A 22,359-nucleotide genomic window follows, 5' to 3' on the forward strand; every position below is an offset into this window, starting at 1 on the left:
AGCCCTGGGTATTAAGAGTCGCACTGTTTGAAAAAGACCTCCAGGATGAGGTGGAAAGAACCATCCAGGGTTTGCAACCACAGGGCCTGATACAGGAAACCCCCCCCCCTCCGCTGTGTGTCTCTGTGCAGAGTTTTTTCCCCTCGGTTCAGCATTCCTCATCGGCGTGCGGGACAGGTGCCCGTGGATGATGACCCTGTGACAGCTCAGTGTGATGCCTGCAGTGACATCACGCATGAAATGACGCAAAGGAGACGATGGAACGGTTTTCTCTAAATAGACATTTAATGATTTAAAATAATGTGGCTACAGACAAGGGGGGAAAGGAAGGGAGGGAAACAGGTGTCGGGGCGGAACAGAGGGATTTTTTTTATTTTTATTTTTCGACTGGTATTCTATTTACCGTGCTACTTAAATCGACCACATTTTACTCTTCTTCTGCGAAGCTGAACGTCAAAGGAGATGAATGAAAAAGCACAACAGCCATGCAGGAAGGCATCGCTCTGGCACGTATCAATGGCATCCCGTGGAGGTGATAACACAAAGTAAAAATTTACAGTTATCGAACAAATAACACTGAATCGAAGTTCATTAACGTGTAACAAATATATACAGATAATCAACAAATAGGAATTGTGGCAGAACGAAGCAGCTTCATATAAAATACCGTACTCAAGACTGACTGGAGAGTGTGTGTCATTAACCTGTGTGTGTGTGTAAGTGTTTGAGTGTGGAGGTGATTACAGTAACTTTAAGTGCGAATTGTAACATACTCTTTTTTTGACCCTTGGTGTGTGTGTGTGTGCATCTCTGCACGGCATCAGTTTGAGTGTAAACATTTCTCCTGCTTTCCTTGGCGTCCGCTCACATCAGGAGCCACACACAGTAGTATTTAACATTATTACTCTAACTGAAGGCTCCATCTAATATTTGCATTGATCGGAAATTAATGTAACTTCAACGAATACAAAAAAACTAAAACAAAAAAAACAAAAAGTAGATACTGACAGTCCCCTGGTCTCATGACTGACACCTGCCATTGATAGCACATTAGCGGCTCGACTCCGCCTCCGCCTCCTCCTGATTTCCACCTGCCTGCTGCCGGCTGAGGCGCCGCCTACTGGGTCCGGAGTTGGTAATCTGTGGGGAGGAAATGGACAAGACGTTTAATCAAATGGACAAAAAAAAAAAAAAGAGAGAAATCAAGTGGAGGCAGCTGATGCTTTCCACCCAGAATGAATGGAATACAAAGGAAATGAGATGAGGATGTTTGGCAATTACTGGCAACATTAGCGAAAAAGACCAACATGTGCAACCTTGGTAATCTCAGCAAAGAAAGATCAGGGAAGCTAAACTTAAAAAAAGAAAATTAAAAAAAAAAAAAGCCAACTTTCTCACATTTCGCAGGACGTTGCCACATTGCCTCATGTTCTACAGTGTATCCCCTTTCTCAGAGGACTTCATGAGTACGAGCCTGGTTCCCACCGCGTTGCACTGCATTGCCCAACTCTTGCCTAATAACTGCACATATGGGCACTGTGCACAAGCACTACTGAACACTGAACCTACCTCCGTTTTGGGTAATGTAGCGCACCCACGGCAGGGCCTGATATCCGCTCTTCTCGATGATCTTCAGGTAACGCACCTGTGGAGTAAAAATGAATCTGAATGAGTGGCATGACAAGTTTGCAACACAATGTTTCCAACATTTAACAGTCCCACCAGGATTTCATGATTTTTGCAATCAAAATGATTTTGCGGTGGCATTTTCTCATTTTTTGCAAAGAATTTTGCGCCTTTTTTTGTTGTTTTCTTTACTTTCAACCCGCATCAGGCTTAATAAGACAAAAACAAGGCAGACAGATTGAGAAACACTGTTTCCTTTTTATTTTCTGAAAGAATCTTAACATTAGTACTAGAGTGTAAAATAAAAAACATAGCTTTCCTCCACTTGCATGTAAAATTGCCGGATGTCGTTTTGCTCGTTTGTCGATATATATGACGGCAGGTGGGACTTGTTAGTAGTCGCCATCACTAACTAACGTTCCCATGGCGGTGTGTGTGTGTGAAAAACTGGAGGGACCGACTAAATAGCATCTAGTATCATAAACACAACATACGATAAAACATTGTTGGTAAGTTTTTAAGAAGGTGAAACTGCCTCATCTTGAGAGAGACACTCTGGGTTGGTTGTCACTCAAATACATACAGACAGACTAAAAGTATAAATACATTCCCGTCCCATCATTAGGGTCGCAGGGGGTCGCTTCAGCCTATCCCAGCTGACGAGAGGCAGGGTACACCGTGGACAAGTTGCCAGTTCATTACAGGGCCAACAATTCCTCATGGAAACAGACAACCTCACACCTATGAGCAATTTAGAGGAGTACCCGGACAGAACCCACGCAGCCACGACAAGAACTCCACACAGAAAGGCCCCAGCCGAGGTTTGAACCCGGAACCTTCTTGCTGTGAGCCGACAGTGCTTAACCTAAATACATCCACACCTACGGGGAACTCAATGCCAACAATTCCTTATGTCAGGAACGAGGAAGAAGGAAGGAGAAATAAGACCCTTAAAAAAAGCCCGAGCAGACGGGTTTGAGCGCTTCTAAGCAATTACTCAACAGCAATGACTTCCATACTGCACACACACATTCTTAGCAGGTTTCAAGTATGTAACACGTTCTGCAAAAATGAAGCACTATAAAGTGTACTGCTGCTGCACGGGCACATGGAGGTGGCGCCCACAGCTGCAAAAAATTAAAATAAATTGCGGACTGGTGGTGTGACGGCTCCGAAAAAGATCACAGCGACCGAAAAACAACAATATTTAGGAAAAACATTTTGCTTTCGTTAGCGAAGTTTACATGTCAGTCACGTTGTAAAGGCTCGGTTTTAATTACATATACATACTGGGCGTGCTGTATCAAAAACACCTGTTAGAATAAAACGATAAAGCATGCCGACTTCTTGAATAAGAACTAAAAATAGCACGATAAAGGGCAGAAATTTGCATATAGTGAATAAAATGGTCACCTCTTTGCTACGTAGTCTCTTGGAAGTATTATTTTGGTGATTAAAAGGCAGAATACGGATGATGAGGAGATGTTTCCATGAATATTTTGAAGTATTTTGACTTGTTTAACTGTTTGGAACTTTTGGAAAGGATACAGGTACATACACGGGTAAATATTTGATACTCAAAAGATAGATTTTGCAGCGCTGTACTCCTTAAAAAGCATTAAGCAACTTGTAGTAAGAGAAGTGTTGTTGATGAGGAAGCAGTAGTATGAGTCACAGTGAGAAGGGGGAAGCAGATACAGAACAGCTTTCAAGGGACATTCAAAAGTCAATTTACATAACTGTAACATACTGTGTTTCAATGCCTGGAAGAAAGAAAGAAAGATCAGCATAATCAAGATACAACTTTCACAAGCCATTAACCGATATTTCACCACAGCGGTGTTACCACAGAGCTGAATTTCGAGAATACCCTCTAAAAATACCCTGCCATCTCGACCGCGGGGCCGAACATTGCTGCACATTGTGTTCCCAGTCAGGTGGAGAAAAAAAAAGAAGATAAAACGTGTCACTGTGTAGATTTATAGTGAGTTTATAAAAGATAAATTACTTCATCTGGAACTCTGTGTCAAGAGTATCTGTCGCTACAAAGATGATTGCAGGCTTTCATGCCTCATTTTGCGGTAATAAGTTTCACACAAACGTCGGTTTTAAAAAGGAGAAAATAAAAAGGTCAGATCTGTCCCGTACAGTTCAACCATTTTAAAGGCTGACACGACCCCTCTCTGGGAGATGTTGCCGTGCCATGTCTCCATCACGCCGGTTCCCAGTTGAAAGCAGGACAGACGAGAGCAGGAATTTGTGCGGCGGGCCTCTGGTAAGGCCTCGATAGTGGCTGCCTTGTTATTACCTTCCACTACACAGTGAGGTCAGAGAGAGAGAGAGAGAGAGAGAGAGAGACACCGTGGCCAAGCAGACACATGACGACAAACACGCAGACGCGGGATCACCAAGTTTGCCGGCGCAGCACTTCTTCCCTGAACCCAAGCAGCCAAACATGCAGCCGTCCTGACCGTGGGTACGCAAGTCAGCAAAACGGCATCAAAAGCCGGCCTCCGCAAAATATCATTATGGCTTGTAAGATGAGAAGGAGGAGCGGAGGATGTTTGTTGTATCTCGTTCGGTAAGTACAGACTACATGTGTGGTCTGGATTTATCAGGCTTTTGGTAAAAGCTATGACCCAAAATGCATCTTGCCAACTTGTTTGGGTTCACTCGACATCACCTACGGACGGTGGAGATTCGCAAAAAGAAAACTGCAGTTCTGCTCTTACTGCCACTCGAACCAGAGCGTGGGGTTAGTCCATTTCTAGTTAAATTTATAAGGTGCAGTTACGTGCATCACACACACTTCACATATGCTCTCCCCTGCACTTAGTGGTAGAGTTAAGAGGAACTTTCTCATGCTTTGATATTTACATGTGTCTAATTAAACTTCACGGCCTCTTCTCACACGTACAGAGTGGTGTTACTGGCTGCATTAGAGTCTGAGAGCCAGTCTGCTGGTGCCCTGTAATAAGACAAAAGGTTACTGGCCTGACACAAGAGTTCGATGGGAATACAGCTCTTAACAGGTTGTGGTGGCTGCACCGCATTGTGACGTGATTGTAAACACTGTGCAAAGGAGTTTTTAGGCAGGCAGTGAAGCTCCTGCGTGAGGCCTACAACCGGAACTGCAAAGTCTGTTTAAGTTGATTAAACGATTCTCAACTGTTTAGATTAATCACAGACTAGTTTTACAGAGAGATTAACAACCAAAATCTCAGATTTCAGCTTCTTAAACGTGTTATTTTCTGGTCGCTCTCGTCTTCTGTGTCAGTAAACTGAATAATTTTGGGGTTAGCGACAAAACAAGACATTTGACGGTGTCACTTTGGGCAACATTTTACCTTTTTATGGACCAAAAAACTGATCAATAAATAAAATGACATTCTTTGTCAATAAAAATAAGAGTTGGTTTGTAGCTCTACCTACAACAACTTGGGAACTAGTGAACTGCTACAACTAAAAGCACTAATCCTGATGTTTTAGATCAGTGGTTCTTAACCTGGGTTCGATCGAACCCTAGGGGTTCGGTGAGTCGGTCTCAGGGGTTCGGTGGAGCCTCCGCCCCGGAATTTTTTATACCATTTGTTACAATATATCTTTGTGAGCAATCGTTTTTTTGAGGATGCTGGACATAAAAACTAAGAAAAGGAACAGACTTTGCTGTGAAAATGACATGAGACTGGCACTTGCCAAGGTGAAGCCACGCATATCTGAACTGGTCTCTCAAAGGCAACAGCAGAAGTCACACTGAGGTAAGTTGTTGTGAGTTCATGCACTGTGTTGGTTTTGTTATTTGAACAAGGTGATGTTAATGCACTGTTCATTTTGTGCTGAACACTTAACCTACCTCCGTTTTGGGTAATGTAGCGCACCCACGGCAGGGCTGTGGTTATTATTTTTAATAACTTATTTTTACTAAAGAAGGGTTCGGTGAATGAGCATATGAAACTGGTGGGGTTCGGTACCTCCAACAAGGTTAAGAACCACTGATTTAGATCCAGATTCTAACAATATTTCCAATGATCTGAACTTATTTTCTTTCCAGTATGAAAAGTCAAAACTACAAATCACCACGTTATTTTGACCTGACATGATATTTTCTGTGTTGTACTTGAGTGAACCTGCCTGAGCCATCTCGAGCACTCAGTTGAAGTAAAAAAAAAAAAAAAAGAAGAAAGAAAGAAAAAAATCCCCAGGGTGCAGTGCGGTTTTCAGAAGCAGACCTTTTCAGGTGGCTTTGCAGGAAGTCACAGATTTAACGGAAGAAAAAAAAATGACATTGACATTTGGCACGTTTAATGGTTTCATAAACGTGCCAATATGGGTTTTTAAGCTTCCAACGGCCAACTGAATGAATGTAAATGAACACCTCGACAGAGCTGATTTTTTTTCAAACTTCCTCAACCAATGAAGTTGAGACGTCCCTACATGGTAACGGTTCATCATTTGCAAAACTGAATCTATGGATGATCTTCGCCTTGGAAGGTTTAATGATTAAAACTGGTGTCAGTGCGCTTAATTTAACATTATTCCATTGCATACGTGTAGATATGATTAAATCATACGATACTGCAAAAACATCCTCTGGAGGACTGTGACACTTGGGTCCATTGGGTGTGTCCAGATTGAAAAATGAACAGGAAACACTTAGTTGTCTTGTGTTTGAATACAAGTCAGCAATGGTTTGTGGAAAACCACAAAAAGAGGATCTAACAACCAAACAAGAGGAGCGAGTCTGATCTAGTTCTAACCAAAGATTGCGTCACGTGGTGTATCTCATGACTTTCTGTTGTTTTTAATATGAGCTGGACCTCGTTTTCATTTAAAGAAAGATTAATTTAATTGAAAAAAAGGAGTTAAAAAACATTAAACATATGTTAAAAACATATCTGTTAACGTAAGGACGAGGCTTTAGCTCTCGGACACGCAGAGCGGCTCCAACACCTGCCTTTGTTGCCGCCGTATGACTTAACGCACTTGCTTTTATCCGAGCATCTGTTCATTTATGGATTGGCAAGAAGATTTGAAAGACAGGAAGGAAGGAAAAGGGGAGATTATTTCTCTCAGCTGCCAAATTACCTTTTGGAAAATGACAAGCATTCTTATACTGCCAAAACCGCCCCAATTAAAAGTATTATATATTTCAATTAACTTGGGCTTGAGCTTGTCAGTTTCCGAGTGGGCTGCATAATGTCCGCGCAACTTAATAACGTTTTATTGACTATCATAGGAAATGTGGAGAAGCTGGAAAATATGACCTTGTTGCTCTTTTAATGAGGGTTTCACAGAAAGCAGCATTAGGAGTCAAGAAGTACATAAAAATGTGTCAGAAGGAGAAATTCACGGTTATAAATACGCTGGTTGTTCTTAAAGCGTAGAAATAAAAAGTTTCTATTATACACACAATTCATAAGCGCTCAGTTTGTACATTTAAAAACAGGATTAATTGCGCGGCAGTACTCGGATTATTATTATTTCAGGAGGAATTAACGATTGTTTACAAAAGTCTGTGACAGAGATGTAAGTAGCTGCTTCTTACGCACATTTTGTAATTACAGTGTGATTACAGTTCAGCACACACTCATAGGAACCGACTATCCGCAATAACAGTGATGTGGGGAGGCTGACTGCATCTACAGATGTGCTGAAAAACACACTCGGAGTAAAATAAGTGTGAAGTTTATACATGAAATCCACAGAGTGAATAAAAACACAGAGCTCTTTCTGCTCCGTTCTATGCATGAAGCTCTATGATCCATGATTCAAGAAACTGGCTTCTTGTTATTTAAAGGCAGCGACTTTGATAACTTGAACAATGTTCCTAGAAAACTGGGACTTAAATGGAGTATTTTACAACTTCTGCTTTAAAACGTCACATGACGGTACTTCTTTTTTAAAAAGCTCCTGCTTCAGATAATAAAGGTCAAAGTTAAATGAGATCTGGTTGGTGCAGAAAAAACACTGTTGTTTTCCTTTTCGGGCCATGATATGATATTTTTCAAATGGAGTTTGTCAAGTTGCCATTGTTTCCTCACATCAAGACATGGGAAAACTTAATTTTGTGTTACTGTGGTGCTTGCACATATAATCACAGGACAACTGTGATTATACAGTAAGTGCAGCACATCTGTGTAAGTCCGTGGTCACAGCAAGAGTTTTCATTCAAACATGAAGGGAAAAAAAACATTAGCTGCTGCTCTCGGCTTCGTGGCCGTCGCAATCAAAAATCCAATGAATCTACTCACCTGTAGACATGTGACATTTTCTAATCACTGTGATTAAACATAAAAAAAACGGCAAGCGAGGCCAAGTCCGAGTTGATGAGCAGTTGCTTTCTGGTTTGTGTAACAGTAGAAATTTTCTCCACCGCAAAGAGTTCACAGAGTGCTCACTTACTGCCCCCTCTGGCCAAAAAAAACAGGACAAATATGAATTGTTTAAATTCCTGGCTCTGGAAGAGGGGAGTGCATTTTCAAGACGCTGCTTATGTGCCATAAATTCTGAATCCAGGATGACAGAGCAACAACAGAAAACCACAAGATATTTGGACCGTGCATGCAGGTGCAGCTTTTTTTTGTTTGAATCTCCTCCAAGATGGTTTTACTGTACAGGAATGATAAACACTGTAAACAAACACTGTGAAAAGAGGTCGTGTGTGTGTGTGTGTGTACCTGGATGCCTGAGGTGGTGAAGTATGGGATCTCAAACTTGACACTGATTGGCGGCTTCCCCTCCTTGTCTTCAGCCTCTACACTCGGCAGACCGAAGTGGGCTCGCATCAAATACTCCTTTCCGCCCTGTTCACAAAAAAGCCACAACACAAACTCTATAAAACTTCACGTGTTGAATCACACACACCTTTCCCTTCAAAATCCCCAAAATCCTAAATGGCGTCATTTGTAAACAGAAACCTAAGATGACACAGTCTATATGATACTCGTGAGTCATGATTTCTTTCTCACAGGGAAGGACTTGATTGACCAGACGATCTCGCTGTTCTCCGGCACCCACTTCACGCTGCCCACTGTGGTCTTGAATTTGGGCGAGTCAGCGTCCGTTGGCACAGGAATGTGGATCTCCACGTTGTTGGCTGTGGAACGCCTTTTGAACTGACTCTTCGCCTGAGACGAGAAACAAGAAGGCCTAGTTTGACACGGTGTCGCGCCTAAACAGGGCATCTATCATGCGATACTTTAGAGTTGAAGAGGGTTTGTAAGGCGTGACAGACAGATACGTGACATGAAAATCCCATTACAGTATGCTTCACTGTACTCACTTCTTCTTTTACAACTAACTAAGTTTGACAACAATCCTGCTGTAATTGTCATAGCAACTGATGTACCAACAGAAATAGTGACTAACCTTAATCATGTACTCGATCCGACTGTGGGAGTGCTTCTCAATGACAGACTCAATCCAGATCAAGGGCTTCACCTAAGATATAAAAAACACATATTTTACTTACAGATACTTTTAAAAATAACAGGCTCTATTATGTTTAACGTACATGTCGGCTTAAATAACATATGACGCAGTCACCACCTAGTGGACAGGAGATATTACTACAAGGCCTTTAAGAAGAGGACTGTACATTTATAAAAACTCTCTCTTCTTTTTAATAGTGATTAAGTTATCTAGAACGGTGACGAAGGAAACACCAATATACAAAGTCTTAGTAAGATGTTGTGGCTCATGAGTGGAACAATTCATAAATCCTTAGTCGACACATTACACATCGTTACACATATCGTTACACACATCGTTTGCAAAGGTCAAGAGGCCTCGCACGGTTCGTGCGAATGCGCCGTGGAGTCGAACTCCGATAGACGGACGGACGTCATTCTTCCAAGACATATTCCCTCATTTGGTGTTTCGATGGAAAGTCTCCTATGTGATGAGATGTGGTGAATGCAAAGGCCATGAGAAATGATTCACATCATGACTTCTTCTTCATACATCTTTATATAACAGTGTATCAGCCGATGTATCAGTTTTATCAGTCATTGTACAATATGTTTGTGTTGATTTGTCCTGTACACGTGACATCCATTGCACGTCTGTCCGTCCTGGGAGAGGGATCCCTCCTCTGTGGCTCTTCCTGAGGTTTCTTCCACATTTTTTCCCTGTTAAAGGGTTTTTTGTTTTTTGTGGGCAAGTTTTTCCTCACTCGAACCGAGGGTCTAAGGACAGAGGGTGTCACTCCCTGTACAGATTGTAAAGCCCTCTGAGGCAAATGTACTTTGTGACTTTGGGCTATACAAATAAAATTGATTTGATTTGATTTGATGATTTGACAAGGCATTAAATAATTTCTTTTAACATTATCAGCACTCTTTGATCAGTTTTTTTTTTATTCTGACCAAGACTGAGCGACATTTTACAGGGGAGAAATCAACACGTTGAGGCCAAATCTGCCACATCAGGGAATTCATTTGAATGGTTGAAGTTGAGCCGGATCCAACTTTAGGAAAGAAAACACGACGTCACGCTGTGGCCGCCAATCAGACGCTCAGTCGGGTCACTTAAAAACTGACTCGCGTAGATAAAACCTGACTTGTGAAGTTGGTAAGGTAAGTAAATACAATCTTATTTACCAGGCTCTAACAGTTGAATGTGGCCAATCGCTTCAGAAGATGTTTCCTGAATAACCTATTCCAGATTTGTTGGTGGCGGTTGCTAATAGGTACAACTGTACTACTTCCCTTTCCACAAGCTTACTGGAAAACCTATTGTGAAACGTTTATTAAGAATCCGGGGCCAGTTTAAACTTTACTATAAATCTAAAGCCCACAGCCTCCCGTATGACTCATTATGTTTGATTTTTTACTTCCTTTTAATGAATGTGCTTTTGGGATTTCATATGCTCAGGATGATGAAGCAATCCAGCTGATCTGAGCGAAGGTTGCGTAGGCCTCATGTCTTACGTTTTTTTTCCCAGGTTAGGAGTTTTATGTGTGAATATTTATTTAAATACTGTCTGTGCCTTCCAAATAAGTTGTTTTTAAACACACATTTACTCAATATTTTCATACACATTAACCATAAAAGCAGAGGGAAACTATGTAGCTCTGGGTACGATCGGCCCCTGAGTACATAACAACACCAACTGTGTCAATCTTTTTATTGAAACTGGATCTGGATGGAATGGAGAAAATGTTTTATGGCTTTTCCTCTGATGTCCTCCGTCTGCTCCGCCTCGGTAAAGTCTCGGTAAAGTAAACTGTAGCTGCTGTTTAGCTTTTAGACATAAAAGTTCAGCTCAGAGCACTGGGAGAATGTTGGTGACACCAGTGTCGTGCCAGAACCCGAGCCAGCCTCTGCAGCTTCTATGGACGTAGCAAAAGGCCACCAGAAAAGAGTAAATCTAGACTTTTAGTCACTGGTGTTGAAAGACGGATGCTCAGCAATCGTCATTACACTTTGGGGGCACCTAACAGCAACAGATACAGAATCTTACATAATGTTGGAGGCTATACAGTGTCTGATCCAGAGTACTCACATGAGTGTTGAGGCGGTAGGACATGAGCTCAAACTCTCCATCGGGAGGAATGAAGGAGATGGTGCGGTCGTTCTCAAAGCGAGACAGACGGACACACTGGTGAAACTTGACATCCTCCAGCTCTACTGATTTACTCTTCCCACCTACACGAAAGAAAAAACCCCCAAATCAGATCATACAAAAGGAGAAAAATGGAACAAGTGTACCAGCATTGCATGAATTGCAAATAACTTTTAGGGTTTCTGTCATGAGGTAACAGACAGGTGGTATACAATGAGTGGCAGGTAAAAAGGTGATCAATCAGCATTCAAACTTCAGCTCAAAGTAATTGTTCACACAATATGAGTCCGCCAGAAGAGAGAACTCACGTCCAGTGTTTTCGAACAGAACCTTGTCGTTGAGGCCCAAACGCAACTCGGGCATCCCGGACAGGAAGACGCGCATCTTAATGGAGCCGACGATCTCACTACGTAGAACATTACCGTTGGCACTAACCTGAGGAAACAGAGGTGAGGAGGTTACAGGGGGTCAGAGAAAACTACCTAAAGAAGAGTAAAAAAGAAAAGTAACAACAGCCCACGGAAAACACAGCGAGATCAGTGACTGTGACGCACACAGGGAGGAAGTTTACGAACAGTGACTGGCATTCCTTTTAGCAACACAGCGCTTCTAAATCGAGGAGTTCCTACCAGGAGGTTCACTGACTCAATGACGTCCAGGAAGACCTCGTTCTTCCTGTACTTGATGCCCTCTGACCTCCAGGAGACGGCGTTGGTGACTGTGGCAGGGGGTCGCGGGGCGCCGGTGTCTAGCTTGTGCCCCTCCTGGGTTATGTATCTGAGAGACAAGAAGAAAAAAAAACGTAAACACTGAGTCAAGAGACAGAAAAGAGGAAATCAACTGTCTGCAGTGGCGAGTTCCCAGACAGCATCAAAGAAGAACAGAGAATCGCATGGTTAGTAAAGGGAGGACTGTGTGACTTATTGTTGTACTCAGAACTCTGGGGGAAATCCAGAGTTACCCTGCTGCACGTCTCTGAGGCAACCACAGCGCTGGAATTTTAAACGGTCATGTAGAGTACAAAGCTGAACAGAGTTATCTTGCAAAAACCTGACTTAACGGCTACGAGACAATCAACGCACAAGAAAACGATGATGATCTGAGGCTGACGGACATGAAAACTTAGTTTGATGTGCTTATTGTAAGTCACTTGGAATTAAAGAGCAAGCTGAATGAATGTGAAGTCAAGGAAATTCATGTTAACAGAGCATATTTGAGGTTTTTTGATTGGTCACCGCGTCGACAAAAATGTGGAGAGAAGGTCACGAGACGACATAGCGTGACTCGGCTTCTACCTATCTGCCGAAACGTGGCTTACAATCTGTGATTTATTATTACAGGGTGATAATTTGATAATTTAAAGCGTAGATTTCATGTAGGACGGCTGGCATGGAATCCTGAAGCTTGTGTAAAAACCTAATGAATCAGTGTTTTTGCCAACATGATGCGACAGAGCTTCTCATGTCATGACTGTGACATGAGTACTTGAAAAGTTCCTCCGTCGGCGTCATAATCCAGCTGCAGGATGAATCCTTCTCCGCAAAAGACGCAAACTAGAGTGTGTAATATGTCTCTGAAGGATTAAGAGTGCTTCTTAATGGAGGGTATAATAATTTCAGTGTAAGTTTCCAAATTGCGGAGTAGCCAATGCACCCCAAGACTTGAATATTCCCACCACCGTGTTTCACTGAGAGTTTGATACTTGCTTCTGTTACTGCCACAAATCCCGATCTCAAATTCTTACAAGACATCGTGACAGGACTTTTGCTGATAAGAGTTTTTGTGTTCTTCATTTATCACATTCTGTGTCTGTGATGAAGCTGCTTTTCTATCTCTCGGTGAACCAAGCTTGACGTATCGATCTTCTGATGGTGTGTCACTTTTGGTGGAAACCGTCTTTGCTGAGAGTTTACGTGGAAATGTTGAAGATTTCCAATGAGGCATCAGAACGCTGTGTAACTGTATCGTGATCAATCAATTTTTTGCTGATCTGTTCCTTACACATAACATCTATTGCACGTCTGTTTCTTTCCTTCCTTCCTTTTTTTTTTTTAGGGGAGTGTTTCCAAATGCGTGCAGCAAATGAGGCAAATTGTTACTCTGAGCTGTTGACTTAAATAAACAGGAAATAATCCAAATGTTAATAATTAATGGCAGTATTAATTAGTTACATCTATAATGACTTTAGATACAGTTAACTGCAGTGAGACTGTGACTAAAGAGGTTACTCACTCTTGCAAAATCTTGCTGTCCGTGGTCTGAGGATAGCCGAAGTCCATCAGCTCGTCCATCAGCTCGTATATGATGACAAAGTTATCTCTGATGCTCTCTTCCTCCAATTCTTTGAAGTACTCTGAAAAAACCTGAAGGACACAGATGATGTTTTTATAAAAACTGTAAATACAGAACACACAGCGTGTGTGTGTTAGACTAAAGCATTAAATCCTACCTGGACGATTTTGTACAAGAAGGAAAAGACCAGCGAGACGCTCGCATTTTTCTTGGATGTTGCGACCACTGATGTGACGTGTGTTAAGAGATTTAGCTACAAGAGTTGAAAATCCAAACAGCAAAAAAATATATATACATATAATATCAAGCGTTGTGGCGTAGGTGAGGTAAGGATACAGTAGAGGTTATTGTGTTTGATCCACATGAAGCGGACTCCACCGTGAGCCAGGATTGGAGAGAGCGTCCCCTCCTCCTCTTTGTCCATCAGGAGCGTCATGAAGTGCTCGATCTCCGACATGTCCACATCTCCCCGGTAATTTCGGCACACCAGCACCTGACAGGGACAGATACGTCAATGTTACTGTGTGTTAGAAACAGCAGCAGCATCTTTGTAACGGCAGAATTTAAAGCAGAGCGGTTGATCACATCAGGTTGTACAAGCCGAGATTTTGCCTCGATCACATCACACCTATTCTGGCTTCCTTACATTGTCAACAGAGCTGACATTAAACTTTTATTCCATTTCTTATAAAGCCATGTGAGGCCTTTCTCCAGGTTAATTAGCCGACCTTTTGCCCTACGTCCCCTTCTCGCTCCCTGACATCCTCAGATACGTTCCTGGTTGTTCCTCAGTCTAGATTTATACACAAACGTCACAGAGCGTTTGCAGTCAGGGCTCAGAGACTGTGGCATGACCTGACTGAGGAGATCAGGACTGTTAATTTTTAAAAAGTTGATCTATTTATGTCAGTGTTTGCTTGTTATTGTTTGTTACTGTGGTTGGTTTTATTGTGTTCGGCTTTATTGTAACTGTTTTTGAAAGGTGCTCTATAAATAAAGTTCATTATTATTCACTTGTGCTTTCTTTAACCTCTGAAAATCCTTCAGGAGAAGCTGGGATTTCATTTGTGTGCAAACACCTTTAATGCATTACTTTGACTCTTTTCTATAGCACACGTTATTTTTGCAAATCACGGCCTGCAGCTGTTTTTAGAATATATTATTTATGGCCTGCTCGATTTGTGCATTTGAACGTTAACCTCTAAAAGGACATAACTGCTGGTGTTATATATCTGTAGATGTGACACGAAACATTACTTTCTGAATGAGTTTGTTGAAGACAAGAGCAAGAGTGACGCGTTTTAAAACTTAAATATTAACAGACTATGTATTACTCATAATATAAGTCAAGGTTCATTGAACGTCATGCTTCAAGTTTAACGTGTTTCATACAATTTATTCTTGTTATCTGAGTCCAGATGTGAAAGAACGGAAGAACAGGTTTTTAGATTTGTTCACGCCTGACATGCCGCTGTCTTTTAGCTTGTATATCTATTTATATCTTTATTTTATTTTATTTTTTTACTTATATTTTATATTTCATGTTCATTTTGCTGTTTGCACCGGGATACGAGGGAAACACAGTTTCAGTTCTCTGTATGTCCAGACTACAACAATACGTTGACTTGACTTGATTTAGTTACATTGCTATTAAAAAAAGAGAAAAAAAAAGATTAATTTGTACAATATATTTTTATTTACTATTGCTACTTTAATATTTTATTATGTATAGTTTGTTCTTTATATTTTTATTCTTAAGTTGTTGTCTATCGTCACTCTGTACTGTAATTTCCCAGCTTGGGATAAATAAAGTAAATCTAGCCTAGTCAGGCACGGTATCGGTTGAAAATGCAGTCACGTCTCCCTTACTGAAAACTCTCTCTCTCTCTCTCACCATCTATAAACATACATGTCTCATTAATGCATGTCACTAACTAAACTTCTTCCCTGGAGTTTCTGTGCTCTCTTTCATCCAGCAGGTTCTCGTGGATCGTGGCTGCTGCTGCTGTGATCCTGCACGACGTCCACTACACATATCACCACATGTCATTACTGCTGCCATATCTCCATTACAGTTTATAGTTAGTTGATGATCTGCTGCCAATGTGCATCTGTGTCTCTCTATCTCTATCACAGGTTCCACTGCTACTGTAATCATTTTATCACTCATTGTAATTGTACAATATGTTTGTCTTCGACCAATACCGTGCCTGACTAGGCATAACCCTGACAGAGACGTTGTGTTGATTTGTCCTGTACACGTGACATCTATTGCACGTCTGTACGTCCTCGGAGAGGGATCCCTCCTCTGTGGATCTTCCTGAGGTTTCTTCTGTTAAAGGTTTTTTGTGGGCAAGTTTTTCCCTCATTTGAACCGAGGGTCTAAGGACAGAGGGTGTCACTCCCTGTCCAGATTGTAATGATGTACTTTGTGACTTTTGGGCTATACAAATAAAATCTGATCTGTTTTGTTTTGATGCTGTGCACCACTTTGGGCAATATCTTGTTGTATTTAAATGTGCTATATATATATAAATAAATCGACTTATGATTTATAACTGTGACAATAAAAACACTGTCTGCATGTAACTTGTTGATTTAAATGTTAGTACTGTCACATCTGGCTCCTGCTGTGACTGTTCTCCTCAGGCTGAGCAAACAGATGTTAAACTGGATGAGTTAGTGAGTTTAGCAGGAGACCTCCAGGCTTAATGAATGATGGATATGTAGCAGAGTGAGAAGTGAAACTGCTGATCACTGACAGAGTCTAAAACCTGCTAGCAGCCGGTCACAGAGACGCTACGTGGCCCTTTTTTGTATTTCTCACTTTTACTCATCGTGTGAAACCGACCTGCTGGTTTCAGCTGATTTAAATCACAAGCTTAAACCTTTTTAAAACACACCGCACCGACCCCTCCATCCACCCCCCGGGCCTCAGTTTGAGCCACATCACGATCTGTCAGCGAGGAATGCGTTAGCCTAGCGGCTAGGCTAGGCTAGGCTAGGCTAGGCTAGGTTAGCTCACCTTCCCCTTCAGGTCCAGCACGTACACCGCGCTCGCTGACATCCTGAGCTCGATCGACGCGAGCTTAGTGAAGCTCTGGGTTAGTTTTAATGTTTGTTATTGACGAGTTCAGGCAGACGTTCATTCATAATACCGAGAGGAGGAAAGCCACCCTTCCCTGTTTGTCATAGCAGACTGCGCGTCTGACGAGCGCCCCCTGTGGGTCCGGAGGATGAACTGCTGCTCAGGACGGGACGGGTATAACACTGTGTGTGTTGTTTTCTAATAGAAAGAAACAGAAAGTTTAGAAAGTTTACAGCAACCTGCTGCTTGTTTTTATCTTGTAGCTCCCTCTGTTGGATGAATAGTTTATCTCCACCAGACAACCCAACTCAACAACTCATGTATAACATCTGTAAATCATAAATTATTTATGTAAATATCATCACTACACTCATACCGTGTATGTTTATTACTTCATCCTTGCACTATGCTCCATTGCACCATTTCATTGCACATTCCCATTCAGTGTAAAAAATGTTTTATCCTTGTCTCTCTCTCTCTCTATGTGTGTGTGTGTGTGTGTGTGTGTCTGTGTGTGTATATATATAGATCAGAATCAAAATTCAGAAATACTTTAATAATCCCATGTTACATTCTCCAGGTATACAAACAAACAAAAACAACATATGTAAACAAGTTACCAAAATATAAATATCTATATCTATATCTATCTATCTATCTATCTATCTAATCATCTATCTATCTATCTACTATATATATCTATATAGATATATAGAGAGATAAGATATAAAAGGTATATAAAATATCAAATTTACTGTAATAATGTGCAACAACTGCAAAAAAAAAAAAAAAGTGATTGACCATGTTTGTGTCAGATTACAGAAGGGGGTGAAGATGATGGTGTGTATGGTGCTGCAGGCAGATGTTGGGTGCGGTTATATATATATATATCATATATATATATATATATATATATATTTATATATATATATATATAATAATATATATCTCTATATATATAAATAAAAATCTGAGGTGAAGAGAGTGAAGAGGAAGAGAGAGAGGACAGTCCCCTGTGTTGCTGACCACCCTGTCAGACTCACAGTTCTGTAGGCGTACATACTGTAGGTAGTCAACAGTCCAGGACACGATGGGGGCCTCCACCTGCATTGCAGTCATCTCCTCACCCAGTAGAGCCGGGCGGATAGTGTTAAAAGCACTGGAGAAGTCAAAGAACACGATTCTCACAGTGCTAGTCGGCTTGTCCAGATGAGTGTAGACTCAGCGGGTAGATGATGCCGTCCTCAACTCCCAGGCGGGGCTGGTAGGCGAACTGTAGTTTATGTCTACGTTTACCTGTCATGTTTAATGTTTGTCAAATTCCTCGTGTGTGCACACATACCTGGAGAATTAAAGTGATTCTGATTCTGATTCTTAGTGTTGATGTGTTTTCAGATCAAACTGTAGTGCAACCTCATAAGGTTCTGGTGTATGGATAATCATGTGGACATATGTAATTAATATATCACATGAACATGACATAAATAATTGGAAATCTGGAGAGAAAACTAATTAAATTAACTCGTTATCACAAGAAAACAACGGAGGAAATAAAATCTATGAATGCATGACCGCTTAGGGCTTCCATATACATGACATTCATGCCAGTTATTCACTGTGCTATACACCTTTCAGTATTTTCACTACTGCCATCTGGCAAAATACTATTCATATGTTCAGATACACGGTCAAAAATATATTTAAATGGACAGAGACAATCTCGAGTTTACACTCTCTTCAAAAACAGTAATCTGCTTCTTGAGTTTATCTTGTAGCTCCCTCTATTGGATGAATACTTGATCTGCAAGACACTACTCAACTTAAAGTTCATAGTCTTTAGATCAAACTGTAGTGCAACCTCATAAGGTTCTGGTGTATGGAGACTCATGTGGGACAAAACTAAATAATACATCACATGAACAAACACATATTATATCGGGATCAGAATCACTTTTATTGACCAGGTTTGTGTACACATACAAGAAATCTGAAACAAAGCCAACAAGCTTGACTACTTTGTACAGATACAAATAGACCTAAATATGTAGACCCATATATACGTAATCATTTGTGGACAGAATAATATATTAAAATAATGATTAAATAACTCAAGTTATTATGAAGGAATGTTATCTTATTACTCTTTTACTGGAGTTCACATATGAAAAAACAACTTTTTAACTTTTTATCTGAACCTTTTATAATGTTACTTTTGTTGTTGCGCCTCCTCCTGTCTTTGAGCCAATCACACACTCCCAGTACACTCAGCAGCTATTAAAAAAACATGCATACTTTATCTTGTACACATCACATCCATACAGGAATTTGTTCCCACTCAGCCACAAGAGCAATAATGAGGTCAGCACTGGCGATGGCCGCATTCCAGTTCAACCCAAAGGTGTTTGATGGGGCTGAGTTCACGGCTCCATGCAGGCTGATCTTCCACACCAAATTCCACCAAACCATTTCTTGCTGGATTACAGAGCATAGAGATGTTGGCACACTATTGTGTCAGATATCATTGTATACTGATTGAGATTTGACAATGACACAGCCAAGAGCATGAAAAACAACCCCTTACCACAAATGTCTTTCACACGATTTGATGCAAATATTTCAAACACTTGTGTAAAATGCGGCTCAGAGGATTGGACATGGGACAGTTTTCTGGGTAAAAATAATACAGACTGATTGTTGTAACATTATTTCTCTTGTCTCGTGTCTTTGCATATTAAATCTCTTTCCTGATGAGAGGGTGGTATGAGACTATCCAACATTCTTCGTCTCATACAGGCAAAATATTGTATCATCTCTTCAGGTGGAAAAGCACAAGCTATTAATCAATGGCTGAATATTCTCTCGGGCAGCCTGGTCATGGAAAAACTGATGAATGCCACGAAAACATCACAAAACAGACAGTCCAAATAAAATGGGGACACTTTGTGCACTCATCAGGAAAACAAGTTACACAACCAACTCTGTACCTTCTGGTGAAGAAATGTGGATTATTCATAACAGAATAATGAACTATAGTGGGAGGGGATTTCATGATTTCCTCATTTGTTTTTGTTGTTTCCTTAATGTTTCCGGCGTATCTTGTGTTTTGCTTTGTTGAAAGCGCATTGACAGGCATGCCCTCCTATTTTTGGCCTCCTAGTTTGCAGGCTTATATCCTTTGTTGTCCGCCACAGATGGTCAATCTTACATAACCAGCCACTCATTATGTATTTCCTTTGTAATGGTGCAAATAAGTGTGTCTAACTTCGCTGAACTCAGCAGCACTAATTTTGTGCAAATCATAACTGCTGATGTTACCCCGTGTACTAATTTTATACTCAAACTTTAACTTGATTACCTCACTGACTATTACTGTGCAAATTTTAAATGGCCAAACCCAAGCAACAACTAAGTGAGTTCATCACTCATCACACATCATCAGACTCCTGAAACATAAGCAGAAGCATCTCTGCTTCGTATATCTAAAAATATACCTGCTTATTAATATGTCAGTGTATTATAATACACAGAGATACTTGAGTAATTATTGAGGTAGTACAGGCTTAGCATTAAAATAATTCACTCAAGTACATAAACCCAAACAGATGGTACCTTTCACCTCTGTGTCTTGTGAACACAGACCGGCACGTGAAGGACAACAAAGAGATCATGAATGATTTTGGAAAAACGCAGCGTAAAAGAAATCTGCATTGACATTTAATCAAATTAAATATAAAAGTCATTGAATCTGGGACTTAAAGAAATGTGTTTTACGAGTGAAAACTGACCATCCCTGTGTTTTTTCATCCCCCCACTTTTTGGCGTGAAAGTCCTTTCACCACCGGGACTTGTGCAAAGACAACTGCGTCTCATCGAGGTGACAGATCTCTGATCCCTTGGCTGGTAAGATGGAGTCTAGACATTGTCAGATTGTCATAGATACAACTGGACTGAGTTACAGAGCCAAATATAACAGACTGCCACTTACCTCAGCGCTACACAGTGTTTGTGTGTGTGGCACTGTACTTTTTAAGGGATCACTGGATGCGGTTGCGTCGTTAATGGACATGTTTGTACAGAAGGAACGGGGCTGACATATGCTCACTTTTGTTGCTTAATGTGCCTGTGAGTCAGTGCATCACATAGGTGTTACATACTGGATTAGTCAGACGTGCAGGTGTTGCCACAGAAAGCTTTTGGAGCATTAGATGCTTGTTATTATCGCCTTAGAATGAACACACACGTTTTCTGTGTGAAATGCATCGTACAGTGGCAACATTAAAGGTTGAACATATCGCTTACTTGACATCGAGCACTTAAGGTCACTAAAACTGTACTGGTTTGTATTCCTCATGGTAGTGTTCATACACACTGTAATCTGTTCCACCATTCCCATGGCTTTGTGATTTATACTTAGCAGGTCTTTGACTCTACTCCCAAGGCGATCCTGTGGCTTTTGGGGGAGTTTTTACCATACAAGGAGAAGAGGAGTTTAGCTCGGTTTCCTGTGGGAGGGTTCTGATTTCTCTCACTCCGCATCTGATTCACTCTCTCTATTTCTCTCTGCCCTCAGCTCCTTCTCTCTTTCTCCTCTCCTGGTTCTGCTCCAAACGTCCTTTCTGCTCTCTACACAACCCGAAACAACTCAAACCTGAATTTTATTCAAATAAAAAACACTTCCAAAATAAATATTTGTATCTGTGCAGTCGAATATGATAACAGTGTGTACAGCCAGCATCCTGACAGACCGAATAAGGCACACAGTCACCGCTCTTTATCATTGCAGGGCATGATGTAAGCCCAGGATTTTAAAGCTATCAAACTGCCACCACTTTCATAAACGTACGCCAAAAAAGGGCTTGCAGTTTCCCTCCCCTGCTGAAAAGAATTCTTATTAGTCCACTCACAGTTGTTTTAGTCTCTACGTCTGAAAGAGAAGGGCGAGCATTTGTGGATCTGTGTATGAGGTTTCCTCAGGGTGATCTGACTTCTAAGAAGCCTGTAAGTTACATACTGCGTGTGTTCACACTGTGTGTGCTCACACTGTATGATGCAGTTATTTACATACCTCGGGATGTGATACGAGGCAGAAGCAGCCTTGACCTCACACCGAGCGCTCTCAGTCAGCCTGACATGTAATGACTGGAGAAATATACAAAAGGAAATAATTTTGAAAAATCTGCATCGACGTGGCCTTTTTCTGCTGCTCGAAACTCAAAGTATCTGCAGAAAACCACAGACTCTCAGGTTTTGGTTTCGTTCCACTTCCTTTGTGTCAAAGTGCAAAATGTCTGTCGAATCGGAGAGTACACGCTGCGATAGTGGCAATGCAACATGAAAAACAAGAGAAGTTTATCTTCAGATGTTACCTAAATGGCCTCTGTGCGCCTTACTGTTCTTTTACTTTCCTTGTAATCTTTATTTTTAGCCGGGGGCAGCTGGCACAGAAGAGTCGAAAGCTCAACTTGACAAGTTCATGAGTGTTGATGTCATCAACGCACACACACAGAAATACACACATTATAATTAATCGTAAATAAAAAGATGAATATCTCTTCTATTTTACATTTGCTTTTCTCAGCATTTCATCCCTGATGTAAACTTTACTCTGCAACTTTACTCTGGATTTCTCCTTCAAATATCTCCTAGGTGCATAAATTCATATTCCTGGAAACCATCTCGAGTTGTATACCCCAGTCAACAATGCTTTTTTATATTGGGAGTCTTGCAAATTACAGAAAACGGATCTAAATAAAGGTTTGTCAGACCAATAGTAATTAAGAGGATGTTA

At 41.0% G+C, this 22,359-nt stretch overlaps 1 protein-coding gene across 2 annotated transcripts; it reads right to left on the reverse strand.

Moving 5' to 3' along the window:
• Positions 1 to 262: 262 nt before the first annotated feature.
• On the reverse strand, positions 263 to 16,722 carry ap1m1 (adaptor related protein complex 1 subunit mu 1). 2 transcript variants are annotated; one of them, XM_027291070.1, is made up of 12 exons: positions 16,509 to 16,722; positions 13,820 to 13,976; positions 13,641 to 13,708; positions 13,424 to 13,554; positions 11,821 to 11,968; positions 11,500 to 11,626; positions 11,132 to 11,274; positions 8,995 to 9,066; positions 8,595 to 8,753; positions 8,304 to 8,429; positions 1,570 to 1,645; positions 263 to 1,140 (listed from the first exon to the last, which is right to left on the reverse strand). In XM_027291070.1, exons 1-12 carry the CDS (start codon positions 16,548 to 16,550, stop codon positions 1,118 to 1,120), a joined length of 1,272 nt encoding a protein of 423 aa, XP_027146871.1. In that variant the 5' UTR covers positions 16,551 to 16,722; the 3' UTR covers positions 263 to 1,117. The 2 variants fall into 2 exon arrangements, with proteins under 2 accessions (XP_027146871.1, XP_027146873.1); XM_027291072.1 differs by lacking the exon at positions 16,509 to 16,722 and having other exon boundaries at positions 13,424 to 13,553; positions 13,639 to 13,708; positions 13,820 to 13,961.
• Positions 16,723 to 22,359: the final 5,637 nt, after the last annotated feature.

The sequence above is a fragment of the Larimichthys crocea genome, chromosome II, assembly GCF_000972845.2.
Source record: "Larimichthys crocea isolate SSNF chromosome II, L_crocea_2.0, whole genome shotgun sequence".
NCBI lineage: Eukaryota > Metazoa > Chordata > Actinopteri > Sciaenidae > Larimichthys > Larimichthys crocea.